General features: G+C 41.5%; 1 protein-coding gene across 2 annotated transcripts in view; it reads right to left on the reverse strand.

Annotated features, from left to right (window-relative positions):
- Window positions 1-750: 750 nt before the first annotated feature.
- The window catches only part of tmem91 (transmembrane protein 91), a 29,733-nt gene continuing 5,274 nt past the window's right edge, over window positions 751-25,209 (reverse strand). The window contains exons 2-6 of one of the 2 annotated variants that reach the window (XR_009768906.1): window positions 22,155-22,204; window positions 19,570-21,852; window positions 14,387-14,533; window positions 1,126-10,585; window positions 751-1,005 (exon numbers count right to left, since the gene is read on the reverse strand). Coding sequence is in view for 1 of the 2 variants with exons in the window: in XM_061681560.1 (XP_061537544.1) it covers window positions 10,430-10,585; window positions 14,387-14,533; window positions 19,570-19,980 (714 nt within the window). In the remaining variant the exon portion in view is untranslated. Of the gene's footprint in view, window positions 10,586-14,386; window positions 14,534-19,569; window positions 21,853-22,154; window positions 22,205-25,209 lie in introns of both variants that reach the window. The other variant, XM_061681560.1, reaches the window with a different exon arrangement.

A 25,209-nucleotide genomic window follows, 5' to 3' on the forward strand; every position in this document is an offset into this window, starting at 1 on the left:
CCTTGCTGGTTGAAATCCTGGCATAGTTTACCTTCTCTCAGGAGTGGACTGATTGCATTATAAAAGAGAGCTTATTTAATACAATTATTTTAAATCCGAAGCATTGATGTCCCTGTAAGGTGGCTTTCGCTGCTAGTTGTTGGCTTATTGCTGTAATGCCTAGTATGAACAAAATTAGGGGCGGCTGGTTTGACTTCTTTACAAGTGGAGTCTGGCTTAAGTGCAGTAAAAAGGAGTTGTCTATTTGAAGTTCTGTGCTTAGTTGTTAAAATGACACACCCAGCAATTAATCAGGGTGTGGTGTCTATTACAATATTGGCCACAATTTGAGAAAACAAGATTTTTACGCAACAGTTGCTGAGGCGCGTTGCTTATTTGATGATGTGGATGACAAATTCAGTGGTTAATCAGGGCGCAACATCTACTACAGCGATTGCCACAATTTATTGGAATATGGTCTTTTTTTTTTTTTACTGAAGGAAATAAAAAGTTGTCTTTTTGAGGTGCGGCGCTTATCTTTCAAGTGGACATTGGGGCACTGTTTAATGAAATTAAGCAGTTGTTATGCAAGAAGGTCCTGTGCATATATGTTGAAATGGATGACGACTGTCTACGACAGGTTTTAAAATCTGGTTGTTTTCTCATGAAACATTTGGTGGTATCAGATATCATGATAAAGATTACAGCCACCATTATTTTTTCATGAAGGAGAAAAAAATAAATAAAATGACTTGTCGATTTGAGGTTTCGGGGTACTAGTTGAGGCCATAAAACATAAAAAGAATTCAACTCAATTTCAAAGAAGTGCATTTTCATTAATTAGAATTCATTGGTTTTCCTTCCACTTTATTTACATTTAACAGAAGAACGTCAGCCCAGAGAGGAAATCCACATGTCATGTGACAGGAAGTGAGTGGTCCAGGAGGATTCTTTCAGGCTTAGGAGATGGTGGAGGATTGTTGGAAGGTTGGAAGCTGATGAGGTATCATGGGCCATCTTTGTGTACTGTTCACACACAGTTATTGTTATTAATTACATTTGATAATCATCGGTGCACAATATGATATAAAAACTACATCGACACATAAAATGTGGACTTTCCCCTTGAAATAGACACTGGCTTACATTAATGGCACGCTGAAGCTCAAGCCAAGTCAGGTGAGGGACTCATGCTGGACATCTTTTTGTCTCTCTGTAATTCCCAAAGGAATATTTAAGCACTCTTAATTTGCAAACTCCATGTACTCACTGTAACATAACTCCTTTTTGCCCTGTCTCTCATCTCTTTTTTGGCACTTATCTTAACAGCGTCAATCTCTCATGGTCGTCATATCTTCTCTCACACTGCACAATGGGAATCTTAAAATTCAATCCAATAGGTCCTGAAAGGTGATAATATCTTTTAACCTGAGCACACAAGTTAGCATCTTGTGTGCAAGTGAAATGTATTAAAAGACTTGATAGTAACTTGTCGAGATAGCTTGTGCCAATGGGATAGCATTTTACCTGAGATAAAAGCCTGTTTAACAGGGAGGTCCTGCAAAATTAACACATCGGTCATGACAGAAGATACAGCATTTGTCAGCCTTTGCCTTTTACACAGAACCCACCAAAGAAGAGTTTCTGCCAATGATTGAATATGGATTTCACACATAGACCCGCATGATGGCCAAACCGGAGAAGAGCCGATGTTTATCCACCTTTGCTTTTTACACACTACCCAGCAAAGACGGGATTTTGCCAACTGGATTGGATGTTGCTTTGAAACAAAGGTACTGCAAAATGGCCAAATCAGAGCCATGTTTATCTTTTTATACATTTGCCCTGCTGTGCCTTTTACACAGAACCTGGCAAAAGGAACGTTAAACTTTGTGCAATTTAAAACAGCAGCACAGCATCAGTCCAACGTACCCCCCCCCAAATAAAAAAAAAAAAACTGGCCGACGACCATAATAAGCCCCCATTTGTTTTGTTAGTGAAATGGCTAATTGGACTGTTGGCAGAAAATCCGAGATAAGACGATTCACCTTTGCCTTTCACACAGAACCCGGCGAAGATGGTATATTGCCAAATGGATTGACTATTTATTTCACACCGAAGTCCTGTATAATTGCCAATTTAGCGCACATGGTATACCATCAAATGGATTGGATATTAATTTCACAAAGAAATCCTGCATAACGGCCAATTTCGAGCCGTAACAAAAGACCGGGTATTTATCCACCTTAGCGTTTTACACACAGCGCAGTTAAGGCGTATTATTACCGGTACCTCAGAAGTGGAAACTGTCCAAACATGCCACGTACAAGTTTTACCAAGGTGTAATCAATCAATCTACAGACTCGTCCTGCATTCAAAACTGCAGAAAAACCAGAAATATCCCAATATATCTAAAAAAATGTGGTAGTCAAATATAAACAAAGAAAAATGTCCAAGGATATGCAAAAACAAATATTGTTTGTGAATCTCAATTGTGTCTGAATACTTACGTCTACATACCATCTTGGATACAATGAACCAACACTAGCGAATATGTGCGAGTAATTAACGGCTGCCCCCAAATTTTTATAATTGCCTGTATTAATAGTTTAAACTATAAATATACCCCAAACTCATTACCCTAAAAAATAAATGCCTTACAGATTATTTGATTTTGAAAAACTGCACCAGAAGTGTGCATCTATGTTAGCTTCGTAAGCTGTAAAAACACCAATTACTATTTTCATCTTGTTGCATCTCTGGGCATTACAGAAAGAGCACAAAATATGCAAATACCCGCCAGTAAGTGAGTTTTTCAGCAAATAGCTGAGGTTAGGTTGCATGAAAAAAACCAAAATGCAAATAGGTAGAATCATGAATTTTGAACCACTACGTTCCTATTAGCCAGCACTTTGGTGGCCTCTTGTGGCATCTTAGGGCGTTACAGAAAAGCCCCCAAAAAAACAAAACAAAAAATACACCGATGACTGTGATTAGGTGAGTTTTTCAGTGAGATTCCATAAAAAAAAGCGAATGGATGAATTTTTGAACAGCAGGATTCACTGTACATGAAAAGCTTACTCAAGCGCAGAAGACACTAGCTTGTATGTGTGAGACATGAGCTATCAGAAGAAGACGACTTAGCTAACGTCAACGTAATTGTAATGTTTATTCCTGAATTACACCATTATTCTTTTAGAAGGGTTCTGTGTGCTTCTCCTTCCAGCCAACAGTGTTCTTGTACGGAGTCCCAGGCATGACATGGAAATGTTTTTTTAATTTATTTTTTTGATTGTGACCACAATATAGGTAAAACGTGCTAATTTGTGGCCACGGAATAGGTGTTGTATGAACAACATACAAACAAATAATGTAAATAATGTCATTACTGATAGATGGAAAATTTCATATAAGACTTTAGGACATTGCGTAGGCCTATTGTAGTTTCTAGCAAAGGTGCTCTCCATTTGCTTACCCAGATGATCAATTCACAATATGCAGAACATCACGTGACCAACGCGGAACACGAAGTAACTGACTTCCTGTGTATGCCTCGCTAACGATCATAACTAGGTTTGATTATGTGATTAGGTGAAGCCGAACTTGCTGAAATTGTGGTTTTTGTTATGGCTGGTGTCTTCGGACAAAGTTAAATGCGTGTCTATCATTTATTTATACAAATATGATATCATACTTGTAAACATGATCGAAGTACAAACACCGTCCATTATCATCTTTGGTGGCTGTGTGGCAGAGGCGAGACCAAGTCATTGCTTCGCAAGTCGCAAGTAAGTCTTAAGTCTTTGCCCTCGAGTCCCGAGTCAAGTCCCAAGTCCTACACTTTTGAGTTTCGAGGCCTTGGAAAAAAAGCACCCAAATTCACCCCTCATAATTCTTGGGGACTTTAACAAAGCTAAGCTCAAACTCCCTAAATACAAGCAGCACATTGACTGTGCTACCAGGGAAAAAAACATTCTAGACCACTGCTACACCACACTAAATGACATATACCGTGTTTAGACTGCACAGACTAGAATGTCTTTAAAACTTCAACTGACAGCCTGAATGACTATATGGACAGTGTCACATCCAAAATCAGTTTCTGTGAAGTTTCGGTTACGTGCTCTCCAATATTGTCTACGTTTTTGTATTTTTTGTTCGTATTTGGAGACATTATGCGACTCACTTACACAAGGGAAGACTTGCTAAACATTAGGGAGTCTACCCCGGACTTTCTTTCACCAACTTTCAAAATCAGCTCAGTTTTTCCTCTGAGTTACTTACCGGAGCGGCAGCCACGCAGCATGGAGGCGAAGGCGACATAGGGGAAAACGAGCCGGAATCCAGGTCAAGAGCCGTAAGAAAGGATTCCGAATGTCGCTCCCGTCGATTTACCTCGTGAATCTACGCTCCCTACCCAACAAAATGGATGCGGTTCATCTTCTCACAAAGACCAGTAAAGACTTTGGACGGTCTGACGCCATGTGCTTCACGGACAGATGGCTTTATGAACCATGTCACAGACCATGTCACAGAGTGATCGGGGAAAACAAAAAGCGTCGGGATATGCTTTTATATCAACGAAAAATTGTGTACCGACGTTAAGGAGCTCAGCACACACTGCAGCCCGGACTTGAAGTCGCTGTTTTTGAACTGTAAGTCATTCTACTCGCCGTGTGAGTTCACTTCTTGCATAGTCGCGGGTGTCTACATTCCCCCTAACATGAATTCCGCACTGCTAACACTCGCTGAACAAGTAAACAAACTTGAAAAAAAAAACACCCACATTCACCCCTCATAATTCTTGGGGACTTTAACAAAGGTGAACTCAACCACAAACTCCCTAAATACAAGCAGCACATTGAATGTCCTACCAGGGAAAATAACATTCTAGACCACTGATACACTACGCTAACATATCCAGAGTGAAGGCTTGCATGTGTCAAAGCAGACCAGGAGAAGGTCATCCATGCTTTTATCTCAAGTAGACTTGACTATTGTAATGGTCTTCTGACTGGACTCCCCAAAAAGAGCATGAAACAGCTGCAGCTCATTCAGAATGCTACAGCTCAGGTTCTGACCAGAACAAAGAGGTCAGAGTATATTACTCCAATTCTAAAGTCTTTACACTGCCTTCCAGTCAGCTTTAGAATAGATTTTAAAGTTCTGCTACTGGTCTATAAATCACTAAATGGTTTAGGTCCTGAATACATGAAATAAATGCTCATGGAATATAAACCCAGTAGGGCTCTGAGATCGAGAGACTCAGGTCAAATAGTGGAGCACAGAGTCCAAAGCAAACATGGTGCAGCAGCATGTAGGTATTATGCTGCATACAAATGGAATAAGTTGCCAACAGAAGTAACATCAGCCCCAAGTGTGAATCTTTTTAAGTCCAGGTTAAAAACTCTTCTTTTTTCTCATGCTTTTTAGAGCATTTCCACAATTAAATGATATTTCTTGCACTGTATGTTGTACTTTCATTTTTCCCTTTGTTTTTAAATGCTTTTAATCATGTAAAGCACATTGAGTTACCTTGTGTATGAAAGACACTACATAAATAAATTTGCTTTGCTTTTGCTTTGCTACTGCAGACTTGAAAAGGACACTTTCACACCCCACATTCACCCAGCTGCACCACCGACCACCATCACACCTCTGACTCCCCCTCCTGCGTTGAACATCCAGGAACAGGATGTGAGAAGTATCTTTAAACAACAAAAGTTTAACAAAGCGGCAGGCCCCGACCTTGTGTCCCCATCCTGCCTCAAAGTCTGCGCGGGCCAGCTTGCTCCAGTATTCACACAGATCTTCAATAGATCTCTGGAACTGTGCATGGTACCATCCTCTTTGAAACACTCCTCCATCATCCCAGTCCCCAAGAAACCTACAATTTCGGGTCTGAATGACGGCAGGCCTGTCGCCCTGACATCTGTGGTCATGAAGTCCTTTGAAGTCCTCGTGCTGTACCATCTCAAGATCGTCACAGGTCCCTTGCTGGACCCCCTGCAGTTTGCCTACCGAGCTAACAGGTCTGTAAATGACGCAGTCAACATAGGACTGCACTTCATCCTAAAACACCTCGACGGCACGGGGACTTACTTGAGAATCCTGTTCGTGGACTTCAGCTCTGTGTTCCCCGAACTCTTCTCCTCCATGCGTCTCCAGCTCAGCGTCTCACCTGAGATCTGCCAATGGATTTACAGCTTCCTGACGGGCAGGGGAGGCTGGGGGACCCCACCTCCTCCACACGCACCATCAGCACTGTGGCCCCCCAAGGATGTATCCTCTCTCCACTGCTCTTCTCTTTCTACACAGACTGCACCTCAACCACAATCATCGGCCTCATCACAGACAGTGACAAGTCTGCGTATCGACAGTAAGTGGAGCAGCTGTAGCTTTGGTGCAGCCGACACAACCCGGAGCTGAACACGCTCAAGACGGGAGAGATGATCGTGGACTTCAGGAGGCATCCTTCGCCACGGCTGCCCCTCACGCTGTCCAACTGCGCTGTGTCAACCGTCGAAACCTTCAAGTTCCTGGGAATTACAGTCTCTCAGGACCTGAAGTGAGAGACCAACAACAACTCCACCCTTTAAAAGCCCCAGCAGAGAATGTACTTCCTGCGGCTTCTGAGGAAGCAAGGAATTCCACAGGAGCTGTTGAAGCAGTTCTACACAGTAGTAATCGAATCAGTCCTGTGTTCATCCATCACAGTCTGGTTTGTTGCTGCTACAAAAAAAGATAAACTCCGACTGCAATGGACAATCAGGACTGCCGGAAAAATCGTCGGTACTCCCTACCTACCCTTGAGGACTTGCACCCTGCCAGAACTAAGACAAGAGCATGCAAAATCCTCTTGGACCCTCCACATCCTGGTCACCACCTCTTCCAGCTTCTTCGCTTAGGTAGGCGCTACCGATCAATGCAAACTAAAAGCAGCAGACATTACAACAGCTTCTTCCCTCTTGCCATTAAATTGCTAGATGCTAAGTGACTCGCCGTAGTGTGCTTTTATGTTTTTTATGTCTCAAAAGTATTTCTTGTCAAAATGTCTGTCCATTGTCGCACTCGAGCGGCTCCAAGAACCAGAGACAAATTCCTTGTGTTTTTGACATACTTGGCAAATAGAGGATTCTGATTCTGAAATAAAATATATTTTAATATATATTTAATTAATATGTATATATGATATACTGCATTTATATATTTAATATATTTAAAAAATCATATTTATCAAAACAAATTTGATAAACAAGTGCATTGAACCTTTATAAGAAAACTTAGGGGCTGATCGAAATTTTTGCACCTTCAAAGCCAATTGTCAAGGGGGGTGGGGGGCTTAGTTTATTGCCCCTTCAAAACCGATTAACAGCAGGTTTTCAGTTATTCTATGAAAATACTATGCTGTGACTCACATTTTCTCTTTATTTCTGAAGTGACATTCAACAGACCTGTCACAAATACGAATTTGCAGCACTGCTGTAGTAGTGCTGCAATTAGTAATCGAGTATTCTACTGACAATTCTATCGGAATAATCAAGTTAAAGGATAAATATATTTTTTTGCTTGGTTAAAGAGCAATTATGAATACACCAGAGAAAATGAGACATTTCACTAAATAATGAATGACCAATTGGTTTCGTCTTTGAGATAATCAAGTTTTTTTTTTAATTCACATTGTGCATAACGCCGGCAACTGTATTTTCTTGTCTAAGCACATTTTTAGTGAGGCAATTTCAAACACAATTTTAAATAGATTTCAGTTTAAACTTGGCATTTATTGTATCAAAAACATAAGGCATTAATTTAAAAAAAAGAGGAGCACAAGTTTTTCATATTGTAAAGGTGCAATTTTATCCAACTGTGGTATCTCAGTCGGAACACTCGGGGGCACTATGTAAAAATATTACGTCAAAAAGAGACGAAGAAAAGGACACAGCGAATGTAGTTTCATGTCGAATAGATGCTCGCTGCGTGCTGATCGATTGGTAAATAAAGTTAATAAAAAAGAAATACAGTACAAGACTGATTCTTGAGAACACCACACTGACTAGACTGTAAGGTACAGGAATCCCAGACAGCACACGGCAGGCCTTCTATGTAACTGTGTGATCGCTCACAAAGCTAGCTGCTAATGCTAATGAAAATAAGCATATGTGACGTCAAGCCACGCGATTCCCACAATGCAATCTGGATTTTGCATTTTTTCTTTTGCAATAATTGACGTCCTTATTGTTACGTTAAATGTCGTCGCTTCTGTGTATGTTAACAGTGGTTCTTGGAATGTATACCTTATTTTACTGTCACATTTATTGTTGCACTGTCCTGTTTTTTTTTTTTTAATAATGAAACCATTCGGTAGTGTGTGAAGGAATGACCACATGGTCCATCCTTCTCCCCAACCGTGCACAACAGGTGTTAACTGTAGCTTGTGTGTGTGTGTGTTAAAGGCTAACAAAAAGTAACTACACATGAGCAATTAGGGTGTGGAATGCTTCGACCTAACAAATAATAATGAAGACGTTAAGTTGTTGCTTATTATATTTCCCTGTAGTAAAACTGCAGTTGCACATATAGCTATAGAAAGAGAAGGCTACAAAGTCTTAGTTTCTCAGTGCTCTGGTCAAAGTAGAAAGTCTTTTCAAGTTAGTGGGTTCAAGTTTAAGTTAAGTCACGAGTCATTGCTGTTCAAGTCCAAGTCGAGTTGCAAGCCTTTTAACATATTGTCAAGTCGTGTCCAAAGTCATCAAATTCAAGACTCGAGTCTAAGTCATGTGCGCATATACCGGACTGAGCGTTGAACCCATAAATTAGTGTTTGAAATTCACATTATACTTGTTTCGCATCCACAAATTAGCATTTTGTGCATGTTATCTATATTGTGGTCACATTTAATTTCCCCTGAACGCCCTATGTCAGGTCGCTGTATTCCAACATCCCTCATGTTTTCTTTTAATGATTTTTTTTTAAACAATCAAGTTGTGGTGTGGTTTCAGAACTTCACCAGCCTATGGCGAGGTCCACCAGGATCCACTTCTCCGCACACGTGTCTTTTAAGTTCGCTTACATGCTCTTGTTCTTAACAGAGAGCATGATACAGTATCTACACTGTGTTTCTCTTCTAACTTTGGTACAGCTAACGAGAATCCAAAGGGCGGCGGGGAGCTGCAGGTGGATAAATCAAGCGCATTGCCATTAAGAATACATAAAAGAATAGCTTAGAATTGAACTTTCGCTAAGCCACACACCCCCTAACACAGGCTGGATAATCAGCACAGAACAGATTTGCTTTATGAATCATTGTAAAAGTAGCCGGCTAAAGTAACGAGGCCAGCTACTATATGTTCTCCAGGTTTCAGAGTTTGTGGTGGCCGATTGCTTTTTGTGATACAGTAGTAAACGGAGAGCTAGCCAGCTAAACTAACAAGGATAGCTACTGTATGTGTTCGTGGTCGCAACATTTTTATAGTCTTATTTCTTTTTGAAAGATTGTAACATTGAATAGAGAGCTAGCTGGCAACGTTTACGAGGCTATTTACATGCTTCAGGTGGCATTGTATAAAGCCTATATTTCGTTTCGCTTTTTATTGATAAGGTAACAAGTCTAGGTACGTTATGTGCTCTTGGTTACAATGTTTGTATAAGGCCTATCCCTTTATGCTTTTTGAATGATTCTAATAGTAAATAGAGAGCTAACCGGCTAAGATAAAGAGGCTAGCTACGTCATGTGTTCCTGGTTGCAACGTTTGTGTGGGCCTGTTGCTTTTTGCTTTTTCAATGTCGCAGGATCACGAGATTTACCAAAGATGACAGACAGTCTGTCGAAATGCAAAGTCTGATTGGAATGGCCACTTTAACTTTAACTGCAACGCACCAGCAGCTTTGAAAATCGGATGATGGGATCTGTTGGGATGTGGGAGGAAACCAGAGTAACCCAGAGAAGAAAACCCACGCAGCCACGCGGAGAACATGCAAACTCCACAAAGGAGAGGCCGGGATTTGAATCCCCGCCCTCAGAACTGTGAGGCAGATGTGCTAACCAGTCGTCCACCGTGCCGCCCCAATAAACTTGTATGGACCAAAATTCCATGGGGTTCTCAAGTCGAGGCTAGCCGGCTAAGCTAACAGGCTTCTATAAGATGTATTTCTTTTTGCTTTTGAATGGCTATAGTAGGGCAATCCAGCTTTACAGGAACAGCGTCGCTGCTTAATATTGTTGTCCTCCATCTTGCTGCTTGAATTTGGCATTCTGTCTGGTGACGCCAATAATTAAGGGGGTGTGTCTTAACTAAAGGTCAATTTCCTATGGTTGAAGTGTGAAGAGCCAATGCGCTAAAATGTGATTATTTTACAAGTACCCGTTGGTGGCGTGTGCACAAGATAATTTTTTTGGTTTTGCTCCATGAGAGTGTTCACGCCTTTTAAAAAAAAACAAATAAATCAATGTTTATGGCGGCTTGGCAGACAGGTAGGAAATGAGAGCGGCGATGGCGCATATATAGGTGACGATCCCGAACATGATGGAGAGCACAGAGAGCCACAGGGCCTGGCGGGACGCCGCATTGGCCCCCTGGAGGTCGCCCTCAGCCGAAGCTTTGTTGGTCTGAAAGAGGACAAAGGACACTGAGTCAGGGGTGGCTTCGATGGTCAGTTCTCGAATTTGATCATTGCGACTCTATCCTGGAAAACATACACATTTTTGTAAAATTATGACTTTTGATCTTGACATGATGTATCTTTGTTGTTGTAAAAATTACAACTTTTTTCCAGAAAGAAGATTCAACTTTACTCTCATAGCATTAAATTTCCCATATATTGGCTATTTAGACCTCCGTGGAGTGACTCTCTAACGTGGACTTAGTTTAACTTAGTATTAATTTCATTTCAAAAAACACCTTGGTTTTGACAAGCGAGCAGTGGCTGTTTCTAATATGGGAGCCGCCGATTTGCCAGATATGAGCAATTGATGGTCGGCGCACATGGCACCTATAGGTAAACTTGTAACAGCTGTCTTTAAAATAAACAGCAAACACATGAAAACAAAGTTTTCGCCATCACTTCCTCGCTCCCTGACCAGTCCTTGGCACGTTTCACCCTGGCTATATTAAAGGCGGGAATTTCCCCCAGGCTGCAGTTTTTTGTGAACGGTACCGAATGGCAGCTCGACGTCAACGTGTAGATTTGCTCGATTTTTAGCTAGTATCAGCGAGGTCCTGCAGACGTAACCGAAGATATTTTTAGCTTTTGTCTTTACCACAGAATCCAGCAAAGTGGGATATTGCCAAAACTGTCCCGCAATTGGATGTCATCATCGCACGCATCTGGTGTGACATATAAAATATTCGTCGAACAGTGACAATTGCTTGTAACACAACACGATGGGAGAACAGAGTGTTGGGGGTCTAACTTCACCCCTTAGCACTTTGGCATCTACCCCAGCTATCTGTAGAAAAATGCTGTATGGATTGTTTTTGTGCCTGTTCTGAAAAATGTTTTATTCAACCATTATTTATCCAAGTAAGGCATTACAGAACAGATTCTCATTTGCAATGCCAACGTGGCTGCAGACAGCAGAGTGTAAAACAAAGCAAAATAAAAGCAAATACATGCTAATTACACTGCCACAAGATACTGTCGAAGTCAGGTCTGAATAGGAATTGGTGTCACGGAGGTATGTTGAAGTGATACACCTCAACTGTTTGAAGATCTTTGTATGTTGGGGAAGAGCTAAATTTAGTCTGGGTTGTTAGAGAGTCTTTGCAGCATTATGCACGTACATGTGCACGTCAAGGTCCTTTTTTCAAAATCAAATCATCTGTAAGCCATTTATTTTTAAGGGTAATTTAAAATGAGTCTGAAATTATATTCAACTTTTTTGTGATCGTAGTTTGTGGTATTTACAGTTTAGACAATTTATATAGGCAATTATAAGGAAAACAATTGTGGGGTGGCATCAATTGCTCGCATTTATATTCACAGCAGGTCTCGGTCCCTATCCCTCTGCGAAAATAGGGGGTTTACTGTACCTCAGAAAACCCATTCCGCCCTGTTCACACAGATCAGCGAAAAGGGAAAAGGTAGAAAGTACCAAGGTTAAACAGGCAATGTGAAAGGGTCCAATAATTGTCAGAAAGTACAGTGGTACCTTGACTTGGGAGTGCTCTGCGATACGACCGGTCACTCGGTCGATTTATTTTTGCTTTAGTAGGTCAAGATAGCACCGCATGTTTAGGTCACACCAGACACTGATATCATATAAGGCGATGCTGCATCGCTGTGTAACACTACAGACAGTCACGGAAATATCCTGCTTCGCTGGCTTCTGTGTGAAAGACAAATATACTGTATGCCGAACCTACTCTTACCGTTCCTCTGCTCCATCGTTGTGTGAAAGAGCCTCTTGTCTTTGTCTCTGACCGACCTCGCGCCATCCCCCACCTCCCTTTTCTGACACCACTCAACACCATTGGTTATCTCTCACCTTGAGGCTTCTTGTTATGACTCTACTGTAATGAAGGCCATTGATTCCATCGATTTGCCACTCGCTGCCAGTTGGGATTGAGAGAGCATTAATGGGATTTTACACAGCTGATGTTGTCCCCTGTTTTGTTTACTATTCCACTAGACCAGGTGTTTTCAAGCCTTTTCACCACTTGCAGTGTAGAATCCCAGAATCCCAATGCCAATTAATCTACCACTTGTGCACCTAAATGCTGGTTTGATTTTAAAAAGTTGTAATGTTATAATAGGTGTCCTTGTCTTTTATATAAATGTTTGAACTCATAAATGCTTTTTAAAAATAATGATAAGATTCCTTGATTACAATCAAATTAAATTGACCTTATTTGCACCTCAAGAAGTGTTTAAACTAAGGAAAGATGACCCCATTAAAGAGAAACACAGACATTTAAAAAGACACAGACGCCACAAAATGTCTTGACAGGATACCAGTAAGAACAGGTAACTCAGACATAGCCCAAAAAATATTTTGCTCTTATGAGACCATTAAAGAAATAAGTCCAGACAGGAATGGCCAAATATGGTCAGATCTATGACACAATTAAAAATCAACTCATCCATGATGACAAGTCAGAGAAAAGGGTTTATCACAAATTTTGTATATAAGCCCGTGTTTCCTCATTGTGCTTCAGTCTCTCCTGGGAGATGCGAAAGAATTTGTTCTTTTGCCTTTTAGAATAAATTCTTTGTGAGCAGACCAGCTTGAACTCCAGCGTCTTTTTCCTGTTAAGACTTCTTTTCTGCACCAATGAAATTTTGACTTTGTAAAAACTGTGCCAAATTTTTGACACCCAAGAAACTTTGGCTGTTTGTATTGAAAACTGCTCCATAATTTGAATTAAAAGGCGAGTTTGCAGTTTAACCCCCCCCCCCCCCCAAAAAAAAACCTTTATGTCATATATGTTAAAACTGTCTGTATGACCTGACAGTAGAATGTTAATAAAATGATCATTTTAAAAATCATCCTTCTCTGGCCCCATCCAATGCCTCTAATTGAATTTTAATCATTACATTGTTTTTTTTTTTACAACTGGGCACAACACAACAAGAATAGCCAATCAGAGACTTTATAGCTTGCAGGCGTGACCGAATAATCTGTCAATCTTTTGCTCACGCCACACAGCAGCCTTGCGCAAAAGGATACTAATTTTGGTGCTTGACTGGATTATTTCACTCCGGTTAGCAGCAAAAGTTAAAAAGAAGGAAATGGACAGCATGCTCCTTCAAATCAAGGGTTAACATATACAATATAACGGTGGTGTCCTATACGGGAAAACCTGCACATTGCTGGGGTGGGAAATTACCACCGGCACAGATGTACGAACGAACGGTGACGTCACCGTTCTCACCGGGTCGTCAGGTAAATTGATCATCACTCTTATGTTTTTACTTGATTGTACATTCCCCCCCAAAAGCCACCAAACATTTTGTGTTTGGCTAGCGCGATAGTGAGTAGGGGGTGTTTCTTTGGGCAGAGATGCGAGGGTGGGGAGTGAGTGAGGGTACATTCAAATCATGCTAGCGGTTTGAAAACTGCGTACTCTCTCTTTAAGATGTGGACTTCCTCAGTTGACCCCCACTCCCCCAGTTTCTCAGTTTGAAAACCACTATACTAGACACTGAAACAAACTAAACATAAAAAAAAAATCACTTGTTTAGACATTCCAACCCTTCTTATCTTACATTTTTTTAAATCTTTAAATATGCTCACAACGTTGATCCTTTGTGCTTAAATTAATCCCACAAATCAATGTAATCCCTTCGCTTGTGTGGCTCTTAAAACAGTGACTGTGGTTAGTGCATTGCTGCCAACTACTGTGCCAGGTTGCATCTCGTCAGCTTCGTGCAAATGTGTGCGCGTGTGTCTGTGTGAGTGTGGGTTTACCTTCTGCGAGAGGTAGAAGGCGGCAATGCCCAGGGGCCAGAAGCAGCAGAGCATGGAGAAGAAGGCGAGGCCCAGGTAGTCCTGAGGGATCATCAGGGGGAAGTTGCTCTCGCTGTCGGTATCGCTGAAGTCTTCCATGGATGAATCCTGAGGGCGGGAGTGGACACAGTCGGGAGGTCAGAAAGGCCGCTTTTGTGCACTGGTCAGTTTACAGTGTTAGGGCTCCCTGGATTCTGAGGTGTGCCTTTTACACACCTTTTATCTTTTCTGTATGCGCTAAATTTATATACTTAACCCCTTTATAGAGAATTTATTGAAATTGTTGGAAGTTCAAAATGTCAACCCTAGATCATTGAAGTGGAGTTTACCAATCCCCAAAATTGGAACAATATGGCGTTTGACCAAATATTCTACTTCCAAAGTCAAACAATGAATGTGGTTGGATGTTTGGTGGTGGTCGTAGGTGTAGGTGCAGAATGGCAGCCACGAGGGCAGCTGCGGACAAGTAGCTTTCTACCACCAGGTGTGACTGTGTGCAATAATGCCTTTTCAATAGCTTTCAATGGTACGCCTCTGCGATAGATGTTATTTCTGCTCTAAAAGAGGCCTCGAAGCAAAAGAAGCCTGGTCGGCGTTCATGTCTGCGGCAAAACTTCGCTGGTGCCATGTGATTGAATGAGGTCATGTGAGTGAATGAGGTTAGCCCGGACGAACTCTGACAGGTCGCTCGTGACTCCCGCATCATTAGCAAGCGAGGATTTATTCAATCTGACTTCCTGTACGCCTCACTTTAAAGCGTGAATACATGTTTGCAAATTATGGACCTGCAGCTGTACCGATTTTTTTTATTTGATTTTTTTAAAAATGTGAGACCCCACATGTGACATAACAAAAATGGCCATGATTGTGCTTCTTGCTCTTATACAGGGTGTCCACAAAAAATGCAATCACTCTGCCGCGAATCGCCAAAATCTGATTAATTGACACCCATCCAAAAAGGTTTGTAATTGCCTATAGATGTCACAAGATGGCGGGAAAGCACTTTTTTTTTTTATTAGACATAACTATGGCCTGACAAAATGAAAATCCTCCCGTCAGTTCAACATAAGGCCGCCACACACAGCGCGACGTGGTCCAACCTGACTAGGATGGCCCGTTGCAATAAGGTGGACAGTTTCCGACTCACATCCACGCATTGAGCGATTTAGCGACATGGTGTGAGGGAAAAGTGCAACACTGCATCTGGTTTTGAGGCTCCACATTTTATATATTATAATCACTGTTATTAAAGCAAAAAAACATAGCCTGACTGTCAAGGAAGAAGCAACTTGGCATAAAGGTGCCACCAGATGACACAAAGCAATATTTTTATATGAGACATGGCTTTAGTTACCACATCTGCCTCACACTTCTGAGGACCCGGGTTAAAATCTGGCCTCGCCTGTGTGGAGTTCGTTTGCATGTTCTCCCCGTGCCTGTGTGGGTTTTACCCAGGTACTCCCGTTTCCTCCCACATCCCAAAAACATGCATGGTAGGTTAATTGAAGACTCTAAATTGCCTTTAGGTGTGAATGTGAGTGTGAATGGTTGTTTTCTTATGTGTACCCTGCGATTGGCTGGCAACCAGTTCAGGGTGTCTCTTGCCCAGAGTCAACCGGGATAGGCGACAGCACACCCGCAACCCTACTGAGGATAGGCAGTATGGAAAATGGATGGATGGACACTGCTTTGGCGTGAGCACAAAAAAAAACAACTAATAGGTCAGTTTTTCAGCAAATAATGGAGGATAGGTTAATCTTTGAGAATAGACAAATTTGCGAATGCCGAACCACGACGATAATTATAACTGTCCTCATAATTATTATTTTTTTGTTGCAGTGTAAATAACCCTAAATAATTTCAAATGCCTGATTAATGTTTGAAAAGGCTAATTTGTCATAAAGGGCACTGGAAGTTTTAAAATAATAATAAATTATAATTAGCATCTAATTCCTGACCTCATGCCAATTGATCCTTTTATGAGGATATCTTAAAGATTAGGTTTATGCCACAAACCAGCAACATTCAATGAGTCGGGGGAAAAAAGTTAAAAGACAATGTCTCGCAAAGCTGCAATGCTGTCAAATCCGTTGGTCTGCATTATTAGCTCTGTTTGGAAAAGGATGGAAACCAGTTTCAACATTTGCGAATGCAGGAATAAGTAGATTAGACTCGGGGTAGAAGACTAATGTTTCATGCCATTAAATTAGCTAAAATATTTTATTTAACTCATGCGACTTGTATCTGTCAATAAACACCTAAATTAACATGAAATATACTGTTTGTGTAAAAACATTTTTTTGGGACACCCAGGAGTGCGTGGTGTACTGGAAATGACCAGCACAGAGCACCACACACAACCATTTCTCCACAGACGAGGAGGAAAACTCACTCTTCTTAACACAGCCCTGGATAATCTGTCAAACATGTCCGAGATTCGAGTCTTTGCGGACTTTGATTTTAAGGAAGGAATGCTCAAATTAGACCAGAGTTTTGGTATGTATGATAAAGATACAAGAGCTGTATGGGGGGGGGGGGGGGGGGGGGGGGGGCATCTTTACAAAGATAATCGTGCTCATGTTTGAAGTATAAATAATGCGATTTTGTGCTTGGGTTGTTCCTGTCCGCTTTTATTCCCCGCCATTTTCTTTGCGAAATGCAGAGTGCAATGAAGGAGAAGAAGATGCCGTGTTGCCTTTGAGGTCACGATGAGGTTTCCTTCCGCACTTTTTCACATGACTGCACCGCCGCAAGAATTCCAAATGAGCTTTTTGTCTGTCCTTGAGGAGTAAAACTCTTTTGACAAAATGTTTAGGCAGTGCGTGTAAAAACAAATGTTAAAATAGCCCATTATGGGATACTGACATAAGTTTTAATCTGCATTCCTCTTGGTATTTATGTTCCTCGTAACAGCGTCATGGACTGTTGGAACAGAGCTGTCATCCTACAATCGTTACCTGCGCTGAGCTTCATGCAATGTGACTCCTTCACAGCTTTGGCTTGCCGCTGTCCCCAAAATACTTTGCTCACGTCTATTAATAAGTCAAGAGACGCTTGTGCTTATAATGCAGTTATCCTCTTCACAGCAGCAGTAGCAGAGGATGTGTCACATTTAAATGATGTGATTAAAAATTGCTCGGTCTCTTAAACACAATTTCCACTCTAAGTAACATCTGGGTTTTCTAATGGAGACTTCTACACTATTAGATCTTGCCTGCCTTATAATGCTACAGTTGAGGCTAATGGAAGGTAGGATACATCACACTTAAAAGGGGACATTACAGAAAATCAACTTTTGGGGGGTGGAGGGCGTTGGTGATGTGTACATGTGCCACATACACACAGTGTTCTCAAAGTTTTGGGCTCCAGGGACCCCTTGCAGATGAGAAATATTTCCAACGACCATCTCCTAATCCTAACAGCAATTAAACAAAACTGCTACATGTACCCCTAAATGCTATAGGAATTTAAAAAGTTGCCTATTTTCAAGTAAAGAAGTCTGAAGTACGAAAAAAAAAAAAAGTCTGAATGTTACAGGAATTGCAATTGGCTGGCGACCAGTTCGGGGTGTAACCCGACTCTCGCCCGAGGGTAGCTGGGATAGGCTCGAGCACGCCCGGGACCCTAGTGAGGAGAAGTGGAATGGAAGATGAATGAATGAATGTTACAGGAATGAAGTCTTTCAGGGAAAAGAAGTCGCAATCCAAGAACGAAGACGTAATTTGTCGAGATAAGAAGTCCAAAAAAACAAACATAATAAGCGAATTACTCCTCTAAAAGCATGTTACTGACAAGAACAAAAGGCGTATTTATTTGAGAATGTAGTCCTATTTTTTAGAGAATAAAGATGTATTTTTCCAAGACAAAGTTGTAATATTGTGACAAAGTCAAAGTTTAAGTATTTTAAGAAGTGAATTAAAAAATAAAATGTTATTCTTGTAATATTGGGCCTTTTATTCTGAAAAAGAGACCTTTATCTACCAAAATAATCTACATCTTGAAAAAAACACCTTTTGTTCTCGAAAAAATAGGATTTTATTCCTGCAATCAGTGGCAGTTTCTGGCATGTGCGGTATGTGTGGCTGCACAGGACATGCCTCGCCCGTGGTGTGTGAATTGGTTTTCTATTGGCATCATGAAATGTCAATCATTGGCATTTTTGTGGGGAATTTTGTCCCTCCTTGTGGAGAAATAAGCGTGGTTTCAGGGATTTTGCTAATAAACGAAGTGAGAGTTTATCGGTATTAACAAAGTAGGACATCGTTATTCGAAGACCTCTGTATTGAGGGAGATACTAAAGGTAGCTCATTGTTGGTCCAATGGGATTGGGAATGTCATGGCCAAGTATTGTGGCACTGTTGTCGTAAAAGGAAAGCGGGGGCCTCACACAGGGCACCATTCAAGCTAGGATGCTTGTACTGTCTCTAATAATACGCTCTTTGTTCAAAAGGAAATTACTTTATTAATATCAGTTTTTAATTGGCCCAGGCGGCACGGTGGCCGACTGGTTAGAGCGTCAGCCTTACAGTTCTGAGGACCCGGGTTCAATCCCCGGCCCCGCCTGTGTGGAGTTTGCATGTTCTCCCCGTGCCTGCGTGGGTTTTCTCCGGGCACTCCGGTTTCCTCCCACATCCCAAAAACATGCATTAATTGGAGACTCTAAATTGCCCGTAGGTGTGAATGTGAGTGCGAATGGTTATTTGTTTCTATGTGCCCTGCGATTGGCTGGCAACCAGTTCAGTGTGTTCCCCGCCTCCTGCCCGATGATAGCTGGCACTCGGGTCGCGTGCCCGCGACCCGAGTGAGGAGTAGCGGCTCAGAAAATGGATGGATGGATAATTGGTCCAAAGCTAAGGTAGGAAAGAGAAATTAGCTTCTAATATTTGTTTTATTGGCACGCCAGTCATCATATGATATGACATAATAATTTACAGTGGATCCCCGCTATTTGTGGTAGATAGGGACCGGACCCGACAGCGATTTTTTTTTAAATCAGCAAATAGGTGAAGTAAGGGAGGGTCCGCTATATTGCAAATTATATGTGTTGTGCAGGGATCCCAGTTTAAGAACCACTGCTTTAATCTATCATACTGTCTAAAGCAGACAGACATGGAGCATTCAGGCAAGGCGGTGACTTGACTTACGTCCGAGTCAGGGAGCAGGTCGTCTTCGTCGTCCATGCTGTAAGAGGCGCTGTAAAAGTCACCGTGCGCCTCAGATAGAAGTTTACGCTCCAGCGTGGATCCGGGGCCGATGTCTACAAAGGTGGTCTCCAGGTAGTCCTTGCCGAGCAGCGATTCGCCGTGGCTCCAGATGGGAGCAACTGGGTAGAAGGACTCAAAGGTGCGAGGCAAGGAACACGGATCCAGAAGCTGATGTGGCTGCTGAACATCCGGAGGGTGTCCGCAGTAGCCCCTCCATGCCAGGGGAGGGTAGGCCATGTCCTCCTCACACTTGACCAGCATTCCTTTGAAGACTCCCACGGGAGTCGGTCCTGATGGCGGCTCCGGGCTTCGCCCCAGTAGAGGGTGCTCCAGCTCATCGCGGTTCTCCATCACTGGCTTTGTCTTGCATCCACACACAAAATGTAATCTACAAAATTGTAATGGCTTCCCCGAGGAGTGCACAATGGGATTAAATGCTTTGCCGGCTGCTAGTGTTTCAGCGATAATCCATCTTTAATCCAATTCTATGATTTCTCTCTTGGTAAAAGCTCAGCTGCCGAAGACAATGACACACGTTACATCCCTCGTCCCCTGCAGATTATGGCTCAAGAATCCCAAAGCCTCTGATCTTCAAGTGTTTGATTTTCTAGTTTAACTCTCCTTTTTGTTAATGGATAACCAATGAAAAGCCCTTTCAGGAACTCCCGGAACAATCCAATCCTAACGGAGCAAAAATTTGATAATTGTTCCCAGGTCACTGGTAGTCTAGTCCGTGTGGGATTGCTTCCCACTCAGTTGCTGTGGATGGCTGTCTTTCTATCACTTCACATGTGGCCTGCGATTGCAGAGGGTTAGAAAAGTTCTTGGTGGAAATGGCAGTTGAAGAAAGCTGTAGTGATTTCAAAAGTAGAGCTTTGTCATCAGACGCTGCCTGGCGACCATTCTGGGGTCTAGGATTATATCATTAATCCTTCCTGTCAAGGATTAGAAAAAAGTTCTGGGTGGAATTAACAGTTTTGGGTGTAAATTAGACTTTGGGAATCAGAAACTAACAGATAAGAGCTGACTTGATTTCGATGCTCAGATTTGTTTGTCTGTCTCTTTGTGCCCTGCGATTGACTGGTGACCAGTCCAGGGTGTAGGATTTATACATATATGCTTCCCATCAGGGATTCTAAAAAAGGTTCTGGTGTGGAAACAGTTGTGCAATGACCAGAAACTAATGTAAAAGACTGGTGGTGACTGGTGACCCATACAGGATGTGTGATAATCTCATAAATCCATCCTGTCAAAGATTAGGAAAAAAGTTAAAGATGGAAGTGACAGCTGTGGAATGATCGTAAAACTTCCATGATCGTAAAGTACCAATCCTTCCAGTCCAGTGTTAGAAAAATAGTTCTGGATGCTAATGAGAGCTGAAGACTAAAGTGACGGATAAGCGTTCATGATTTCAAGATCCGGGTTTGTTGTCTGTCTCTATCTGTTCTGCGACTGACTGGCGACCAATGCAGCATTTAGGAATTTCACATCAATCATTCCCGTCAAGGATCATAAAAAAGGATCTGGGTGTAAATGACGGTTGAGGAATGACTGTCAACGAATGGATAGCACTAAGGAGGAGTCTTGATTGAAATGCTCAGGTTTTTTGTGTCTTTATCTCTATGAAACCTGTTATTGAGCAGTGACCAATCCAGGGTCAAACATCACATCAAACCTTCTTGTCAATAATTGGAAGTAAGGTTCTGTTTGGAAATAAGAGGAATGATGGTATTCTTGGTTCGTTGTCATCTGCCTTATGCCCAAAGTCAGCTGGGAGAGACTCCTGCTTTCTTGTGACCCTGAACAGAATGATCAGAAGAAAATGGGTGGATTGATGGTGTGTTTTTCAGATGGCTGCACTGATAATGGGTGCGTGTTGATTATGCCCAAGCATCAGTCAAACTAGTGGCGCCATGGGCAGATTGGGGCCATATTCGAGGCCAGTTAATCTGAAAAAGCAATGAGGCTCCAGAAATAGAATCCTCCGGTGCGCGTCGGCAGGTCAGCCAGCCCGCCGGCAAGCAGCGTCAACCACTGCACTGCGTCATGATGAAGAAATCAAAGAGCCGCCGTGTTGATTTACAGTACGCTGGCTTTGCTGCCAGCCTGAGCTCCTCCTTTAATGTGGCCGGTCCAACTTCACAAGGTTTAAGTCGGGACAAATGGGGAGCGCCAGGCTCTTTATCCAGGCTGCCACGAGGAAGAGGAGGAGGAAGACGAGGTCTATTAAAGAGAAGCAACAAAGACATTTCAGTGTCAACGTTCCCTTGATCAAGAAACGATCGTCCTCCAGGAGCACACTGATCAACGCACATCAATAGTGGGCCTGTAGAACTATCATCAGTTCCTTTACAAACTTAGTCAATGAGAAGACTGCTGAGTGAAGTGTAAAAACCCGCAAAATCCCAAAGAAGCACTTGAGATGTTTTCTACATAAACTTTATATAAAGTGGACCTTTGGGTAAAACGGTACTTGCTCAGAGTTTAGAAAGTTAGTTTTCGGATCATTAAACTGGAACACTTACTTAGTTCAGCTTGATGTGTTCCAGATGTCCTCGAATAAAATCAGGAAGTGCTATAAGCAGAGACACACACAAGAAGGAGTTATATAAAACAATATTTGAGAACATCAGCACAACAAGTCAGTCTAACCTTTAAATATGACAGCTTGTTTTGCTGATATATTCAAAATATGATACACCAGAATAGAAGGTAAATGGGGTATTAAATGCAATGTGAGTCATGGATACGTTCATGCAGATATATGTATACATGAGTGATGACCATATGATTGATAGATGGCTGATGCAGGACTGATAGATACATGGTGATAACGGATGGATACCAGATGGATACATAAGTGATAGATGACCAATACAAGATGATCACTGATGGATTCACAATTGTTTCATGATGACACCTGATGTATACATGAGAAATGCAGTAATTGATTGATAGATAAGCTAATTTCTCATAAAGGATACATAAATGATGATGCAGGATTGATGGTTGCATGGTGTATACATGATTGACAGATGACAATACAGGACTGATAGATACATGTTGGAAACTTGATAGATGCACGATGATACCCGATGGCTAGATGCCAATACAGCACTGATCAATCCTTGTTACATAATAATGATCAAATCATAATTGATACAGGATGGAGTCATGTTACTTGATGCATACATGGCAGATACAGCGGCTAAAATAAGTATTTAACACGTCACCATTTCTCTCATTAAATATATTTCCAAAGGTGCTATTGACATGCAAACCCAAGTAATCCATACATACAAAGAAAGTAGAACAAATAAGATCAGAAAATTAAGTGCAAGTGTAATAATGTGAAATGACACAGGAAAAAAGTATTGACTACGCCAACTGATATTTATTTAATACTTTGTACAAAAGCCTTTGTTTGCAATGACAGCTTCAAGACATGCATTGCATTGCTCTGGGGTGATTTTGGCCCACTCCTCCACGCAAGCAGTCTTCAAATCTTGAAGGTTATGGACCTTGAGTTTCAGTTATTTCTATAGATTTTTTATTGGATTCAAGTCAGGTGATTAGCTGGGCCATTCTAGCAGTTTTTTTTCTTCTTTGAAACCAATTGAGAGCTTCCTTGGCAGTATGTTTTGCATCATTATACTGCTGAAATGTCCACCCTCATTTCATTTTCATCATCCTTGTAGATGCAAGCACATTTCTGTCAAGAATGTCTCGGTACATTTCCCCATTCATCCTTCCTTCAATAATGTGAAGTTTACCAGTACCATTTGCTGAAAAGCAGCCCCACACCATCATGTTCCCACCTCCGAACTTCACTGTTGGTATGGTGTTTTTAGGGTGATGTGCACTGCCATTTCTCCTCTGAATGTGGTTTGCATTATGGCATCCAAACAGTTAAATTTTGCTCTCATCTGACCAGACTATAGTCTCCCAGTATTTAACTGTCTTATCCAAATGTTGTTCAGCAAACTTTAAACGAGCTTTGACATGCTTTTTTTTCCAGCAATTGGGGTCTTGCATGGTGAGCATGCACTACAGGCCATGGTGGCAGAGTGCATTACTCACTGTTTTCCTTGTGACAACAGTACCTGCTAGTTCCAGGTCTTTTTGAAGCTCTCCACACGTGGTCCTTGGCTCTTGTACAGCTCTTCTGATTATTCTTTGCACTCCTCTGTCAGAAATCTTGCAAGCAGCACCTGATCGAGGCAAATCTATGTTTGTATAATTGGCTTTCCACTTGCGTATTGTGGCCCCAACCGTGCTCACTGCAACGTTCAGAAGCTTAGATCTGCGCCTGTAACCAATGCCATTGTTATGTGTTGCAACAATTACTGTGCAATAGTCTTGAGACAGTTCTCCGCTCTTACCCATCATGAGATGTGTCTTGACTCACATCTTGGCAATGAGACCTTTTTGTCGGACTGAACCAGCTGATATTTATTTGCACTGACAAGGGGCTGGATTACGTTTTGATTATTGATAGCTTTTAGGTGTTGTCTTGGCTTGGCCATACCTTTTTGCACCTCTCTTTCTTCATGTGTTCAATACTTTTTTCCTGTGTCATTTCAAATTTTTACACACAACTTAATTTCTGAGGTCATTTGTTCAACTTTCCTTGTACGTATGGATTACTTGGGTTGTTCCCAACATCTGGTGGAATTTTCAGGTCAATACCACCTTTGGAAGTACATTTAGTGAGAAAAATGGTGATGTGTGAAATACTTATTTCAGGCACTGTACATGACTGATACAGAGTGATCCCTGATGGACACATGATTTATTATTGATAGATGACTGATACAGGATTGAGTGATATGAATACATGACAATACCAAATGGTTACATTATGGTACCTGATTGTTACCTAATGGATACATGATAGATATGTGATGGTACATAATTGATATTGAACAGATACTGATTGATTGAATGATACATGATAGATACATGGTGGAGACATGATGGATGCACATTGATAGATGCCTGATACAGGATTTATAGATACATGGCGATACCTGATGGACACAAAATGTCTGATGGGCATGATAGACACATGATGATACTGGATGGATACATGACTGATAGATGACAATACAGAATTGATAGAGACATGGTGATACCTGATGGATACATGATGATACATGTTAGACACATAATAGACACATGATGATACTGGATGGCTACAGGACTGATACATTATCGTCAAATGATCGGTACCAGATCGATACCTGATGAAGACATGATCGATATAGGATAATACGTGACGAATTGATGACCAATACCAGATACATGGTGATACATGATAGATACATGGTATATGTATAGTTGATACGTTTGTAGTTGTTTCTGCATTCATATTTTTCGATTTAAAACTACACTGCAACTACGTTTACTTAATGATACATTTTTACTTTTTGTATCATAGGATTTAACAATATTCTACAATAGTTGCTTAGTAACAAGAGGAGGTGATGTTCTCATGTTATGGAGAAGATGCTGCAGTGTTGCGGTGAAGCTTGAATGCAATCAATAGCACGTTTCATTGCGCCACTCGGGAGAGGAAGA

This window comes from Phycodurus eques, chromosome 7, assembly GCF_024500275.1.
Source record: "Phycodurus eques isolate BA_2022a chromosome 7, UOR_Pequ_1.1, whole genome shotgun sequence".
Taxonomy (NCBI): Eukaryota; Metazoa; Chordata; class Actinopteri; order Syngnathiformes; family Syngnathidae; genus Phycodurus; species Phycodurus eques.